The 5,607-nt window shown below is 46.8% G+C and overlaps 1 protein-coding gene across 2 annotated transcripts in view; it reads left to right on the forward strand.

Moving 5' to 3' along the window:
• Positions 1-1,706, forward strand: part of AGO1 (argonaute RISC catalytic component 1) — a 15,615-nt gene extending 13,909 nt beyond the window's left edge. For both annotated transcript variants that reach the window (XM_010023906.1, XM_010023913.1), the window contains 2 exons: positions 505-704; positions 1,098-1,706. In XM_010023906.1, coding sequence (XP_010022208.1) covers positions 505-704; positions 1,098-1,206 — 309 coding nt within the window. In that variant the 3' untranslated portion in view covers positions 1,207-1,706. The remainder of the gene's footprint in view (positions 1-504; positions 705-1,097) is intronic.
• Positions 1,707-5,607: the final 3,901 nt, after the last annotated feature.

Below are 5,607 nucleotides of genomic sequence, written 5' to 3' on the forward strand. Positions count from 1 at the left end.
TGGTCAGCTGGTGGCTGAGCGTGCCGGGCTCGCTGGGGCGCCTGGTTGTCAGCAGGGACCTGTTGTCTGGCTGTGGGCGGGAGAGCTGGGGCCAGGCGGTTTGCTTTGCAGCTGCCTTTCTTCAGGCAGCCAAGATTAGTCAGAGACTGTACTGCGAAAAATGCACTCATTTAATCCACAGCTGCTTCCGCAGGGGAGGCTTTCGGGCTTCCTCTCCTCCTGCAGGGACAGTGGGGAGCTGGCCTGGGTCAGTGAGGAGCTGGTGCGATGCAGTGGGCTGTGCAGTGGCAGCAGTGCATGGGCACGGGGCAGTGGCACTGATGCCGGTCTGCACATCAGTGCTAAGGGCTTTCCTGCCTCGTGGTGCCTGTGTGCGTGTGGGGTCCTCACGTTAGGGAAGTACAGGCATCTCCTGCTCAGACTGTCTGATGGGTTGATTTGATTGGGGAGGGGATGATGAGGACGCAAAGCAGCACCTCTCATGCTGCCCCCTCCCCTTCCCAGGGTACGAGCCGACCATCCCACTACTATGTCCTCTGGGATGACAACCGGTTCACCGCGGATGAGCTGCAGATCCTCACGTACCAGCTGTGCCATACCTACGTGCGCTGCACCCGCTCCGTGTCCATCCCGGCCCCCGCGTACTACGCGCGGCTGGTGGCGTTCAGAGCACGGTACCATCTCGTGGACAAGGAGCACGATAGGTGAGGGGGCTCTCAGCCCACAGGGGTGTTCAAAAGTGCCTGCATCCCAGCGGTGCTGCAGCAGACCCTTGCTCGGGGGGGAGACCCGCACGTAAGTGCATCCTCTGAGGTCCCAGCGTAGGGGAAGCTGGGCATAAAGGAGGGTTAAATCCCATCCCAAGCTAAGCCTGGGCCTGGAGGAGCATCCCTGGGGTGTCTGAGCATTACCAGCCACCTCGAGGTGCTGGAATCTCTGCAGTGCCAAGCACAGTTGCTGGCACGCGCCGCATCCGTGTACGCTGTGGTGAGATGCCTTCCTGTGCTGCCAGACTCTGCTCTCCAAGGGGTTTTCTCAGCGTTCCTGGGGGAAAGGGAAATAAGAAATAATTACACATTGGTTTCCTTGATTTCCAGTGGTGAGGGCAGCCATATATCTGGACAGAGCAACGGCAGAGACCCCCAGGCCTTGGCGAAGGCTGTGCAGGTTCATCAGGACACTTTACGTACCATGTACTTTGCTTGAAAGCCTTTTGTTACCTCACTCAAGAAAGCTTTCAGATTTGTAGGAGCCATACAAAAAAGGAAGCATTGGGACACCTTGTTTATTTTCCAATGAGAAATCACTGCAGGGCAGGCAGCGTCGATTCGAGGCAGGAGACCAGCACCACGGGACAGAGAAGAGCCGACACCTTTGGAGGATCGGAAGAAACCGATGATTATTTTTTTTATTTTTTTCTGGCTTTGCAAAATTTTGACCTGACCAAACACACGAAGGCATTCGAGGAAGGGATAAAACTCCTCCCGGGAGGCGGAAGCAGGTTGTCATTTTTAAGATGCAATACTATAGACTCCTGACTGTGAACTGGCGGATTTGGTCCTCCGTTGCCCACCAGGCGCTGGTAGGTATTTTTTGTGTGGGTTGGGGGGAGGGGATTTTTAGAGCCTTAAAACAGAAGACTAGATTTATAAAACTAATATTTTAGAATATGAGATGCTTTAATGAGTTAAGGGGAAAAAAAAAAACAAAAACAAACAACTAGTTTATAGGAGAATTCTAACACTAACAGTTCCCCACCCCCTGAATAATTCCCCCCCATATAATGTAAGGCACCCTAGCACTTAGCTCGGAACTGAGAACTGTCTTCCTTGTGTTAAAAGCTAGTTAGCTGCTGCCGTTTGAAGCAACAGTCCAGACTTTTCCATGGGTGAGTGCCTTACTATGATGCTGCAAAATTTCCATGTTTTTAATCTTGTGAGGAAAACAGTAATCTTGTCTTGATGGTGGTCCATATTTCCATCAGAAGGAGTTAATTTCTATGGTCCTAAGTTGCAGTTTATGTTAGATCACAACCTCATGGTGGTTAAACTCCATTGAAAGATGTTGCACTTTCATATAGGACACGTTTAATGGCTGCTGACCCATTTTTTTGTTTTCCGATGTACTACTTGTTATTTAAAACTGTTTCTGACAAATGGGGGCATCTTCATCCCATGAGGACAGAAATCACTATGGATTCTTTTTTTTTCCCCCTTTCATTTTGGGTTTTTTTTTCCACGAATTTTTATGATGGACACCGGGATTTTTTTACTAAACATTATTTTTATACAATGCCGAGTCTGTTGCCAAAATACACGAGTCATTAACATTGTCAGAGTTTACATCACCACACTTCCCGAGGCTGTGCGCTCACACCAGAGGTTTCCAACGTTCCCTGTCCCATGAGTGTTACCAACCACAGTCCGTGCAGCGCCGGGTGCTCCTCAGCACCCACCTCCCATGTGCATTCAGCACGTGTCTGCCCGGGTCGGCTGCTTCCCGAAGTACCGTGTACCCCAAATCCAGCCCCTCCAGACTGTCCCCCGCTCTGCTGCTAGGTTTTGCTGCTCTTCATGTCATGGTATCACTGATCTCATGCACAGGGGTTTTGTTTTATTCTGAAAGCACACCAGAGTTGTTCCTTTAGTCAGAATGATGAAATCCTTGTTATTGTCATGGGGGAAACTCCTACTGATTTGTGTTTGTAACAGAAAAAAAAAGCCTTTTTCCCAACAGTAACATAGTGACTGCTTTTCAGACTCGTTTTGCCGCACAGAGTGACCGTTGTGCACGGTGGGGCAGTAGTAGCAACTCATTCCCAATACCATGTGGGCAGATTATCTGGGTTATTTACATGAAAGTGTGCACAGCGCCTCCTGCAAGAGAACAAATGATGCGCGTGCTCCTACCGCGCTCTTCACGGGGAGAGCTTTGAGTGTTCTCATTTTCCTGCCAGCCATGAACACATTTCCAAGGCAGATCCACCACAAGCACTGCCCCATGTCAGTACACGTGGATAGAAGCACACCTTTTTGGTTTGTACTTCATGACGTTTAAACTTGCCTTCATGAAATAAACCACGTTGGTCATGTTGGCCCCTTGACCTGTCCTAGCGGTGGGAGTTCACTCGACCCGTTTTGTTTTTTGGGCAACGTGTCTGTGGAAAGTGAAGACATCAATATGCTATGCAAACTAAGTGCTGAGCCCACTGATGCCACGTTTTGTGAAGATCCTACGTTTAGCACAGTCCAGTTTTTTTTCCTCAAGACGACAGTATTTCGTTTGTATTCTCCTTTGCACCTTGTGTCAACCTCCACTGCTGTATATCTGCAAGGTGACGGGGAGGAGACCAGGAACTATTCATGGTCAGTCGGGTAGCAAACTCTTTAGGAAGGCTTTTAGAGAGTAGGGAATGCATCTACACTAAGCATCAACATGAGAAGCCTACATTCCTATACACAAGTGCCTGCATAGTGACACAAATTCAGCACCTCTCCATCTCATCCTCAGAACTCTGGCTTATGTTCCTTGCAAGCGAAATGATCTCAGAGGGGCTGTACTCACTCACCTTGTGTTAGAAAGCTCCTCGTTAAGGATAAGATCGGGGTTGAGGTCAAGGTTCTCTGCAAATCAGTTTGTTCACCAGCATTATGATGGAAAGCACCTGGCTGCTGTTCTGCAGCGAGGGGCAAAGGTGTTTTGGTTTCTAGTTTTTTATTTTAGTGTTTTAGTTGGGTCTAGGATTCTGAAATGTCTTTTAGTAGCTGTGGCATAGCACGTGCCATTTTTAACCATTTGAAAAGAGATAGTGCGGGCATTTACAGAAACAGCTTGTTGCTCTGTAACAATTTTTGTAACCTTGAGACTTGAAATGTAAAACGGACCTTTAAGATTTGCACTCATTTGTAAGGTGGCTGTTCATAGAAAACTATGAATGAAGACTTGCTGATGTAGCACCTACTTTTAACAGCATTTTAACTACATGAAAGCTTCACAGCTTCTGAAACTCTCAGCTGTTGACTTGCAGATTGTGTTCTGCCCTTATTTCACCCTCTGCGTTGGGTTTTCTTGGGTTTGAATGAATAAAAAAAGCCAAACTCAGTAGCTGCTGTGCCCTTTAAACCCTGTTTCCATTCTGAAGACATTTAGAAGGGGTTTGAGTTACCCGCATGTTTTGTATAATGGACTATGCACTGTACCTTCAACGCGGCTCCAGCATTCAGCATTTCTACCCTTTTCTTGTCCGAGATGCAAACGAGTAACTGCATGTTGAGGTGCTGTGCATTTTGCTGCCCGTAGCGGATAGGTGTTAACCCAGATACATATCAGGATTTGTAGTTAGCCACAAACCCCACATGGACATCCCAAATGGCTCCCGAGTCTCTGCCTTCTCCATGCGCACGTGTTCCTTCTGCAACTGGAAGCATCTCCGGGTGCCTGCCGTTTTGTGGGAAGAGGAGTAACTTTGATTTACCCATCAGCTGTTGAATGCTGTTTGATTCCCTTATCTCTTGTGTGAATATAATGGGGGTGAGAGGGCAGAGCAGCCCTCTCCCCAAAGCTTTCAGGGGCGGTCGGGGTGTTCTGGTATTCACAAGCGTAAGACCTGATGTCTTCAGTGTCCAAAAGCCCAAGCATTCAACGTTGCCTCACAGAAGGTTTTCTTCTTGGAAAAATTAGTGTGACATAAAAGAATGTGATTCTTTCAGGAAGGGAAAGCCAGACAGCAGGACAGCAATAAACAAGTGAATCCATATCTTGCCTGAGTGATTTGCACTTCAATAGTTGTGAAAGAAAATTTGCAGGACTCCAGTGCTTTTGTGTTCAATTTCTAGCCCCTTTCGTACCTCCTTTATACGAGCAAGTGTCGAACTGTACATAGGGTGTTTACGAGACGCTCTGTTTGGGTTGTTACTTTTCTTGTGGGTTATTTTTTTTTTGGCTTTAGCTTGAACTCTGTATGGTCCGTTTGTTAAATAGACGTGAACAGTTGATGTACAGTACTTACTAAACAAGCAGCAGCACAAAACTTATTTTATTAAGAAAATATGGCTTATATTTTAAAGGTCGAATATCAGTTTTTCTTTTTGTATGCGTGGAATTGAGACTGGTGAAGAGTAACAAAATCCTTGGATTAGGCCAAAAGAAAATACTGTAAGATCATAACCACCTCTTTATTAAAGACAACAGTATGATTAAAGAGCTCCAGAACATTGTATTTATATTGATTTGATTTGATTTGATTGCCTTTGTGGATTTCTTTTCTTTTTTTTTTGCCTTGGTCCTGATTTTTGCTTGCAACTTTGACTCTGCAGTCCCAAGTGTCTGTTACCCTGTAACTGTTGGCAGAAGACCTAAATAAAAGCAATGTGAACACGTTGGGGTGACACTCCTGAGTCAGATTGCGTGGGGAAGGTTCATGCGCAGCCCTGGCCCTCGGGAAAGGCTTGGGGTGCCAGTGTGACTGTGGCTGGATTGCATCGGGTACTGCAGAGGATCCAAACCCCATCACTTCCCAGATTTCATTTGATGAGGGAAACACTTAAGTGAACAAATACGTGCTTAAAACTTTTTGGAATATGAGAGCCAATTCTACTTTTTATTCGA

The sequence above is a fragment of the Nestor notabilis genome, unplaced genomic scaffold, assembly GCF_000696875.1.
Source record: "Nestor notabilis isolate BGI_N333 unplaced genomic scaffold, ASM69687v1 scaffold19570, whole genome shotgun sequence".
NCBI lineage: Eukaryota > Metazoa > Chordata > Aves > Psittaciformes > Psittacidae > Nestor > Nestor notabilis.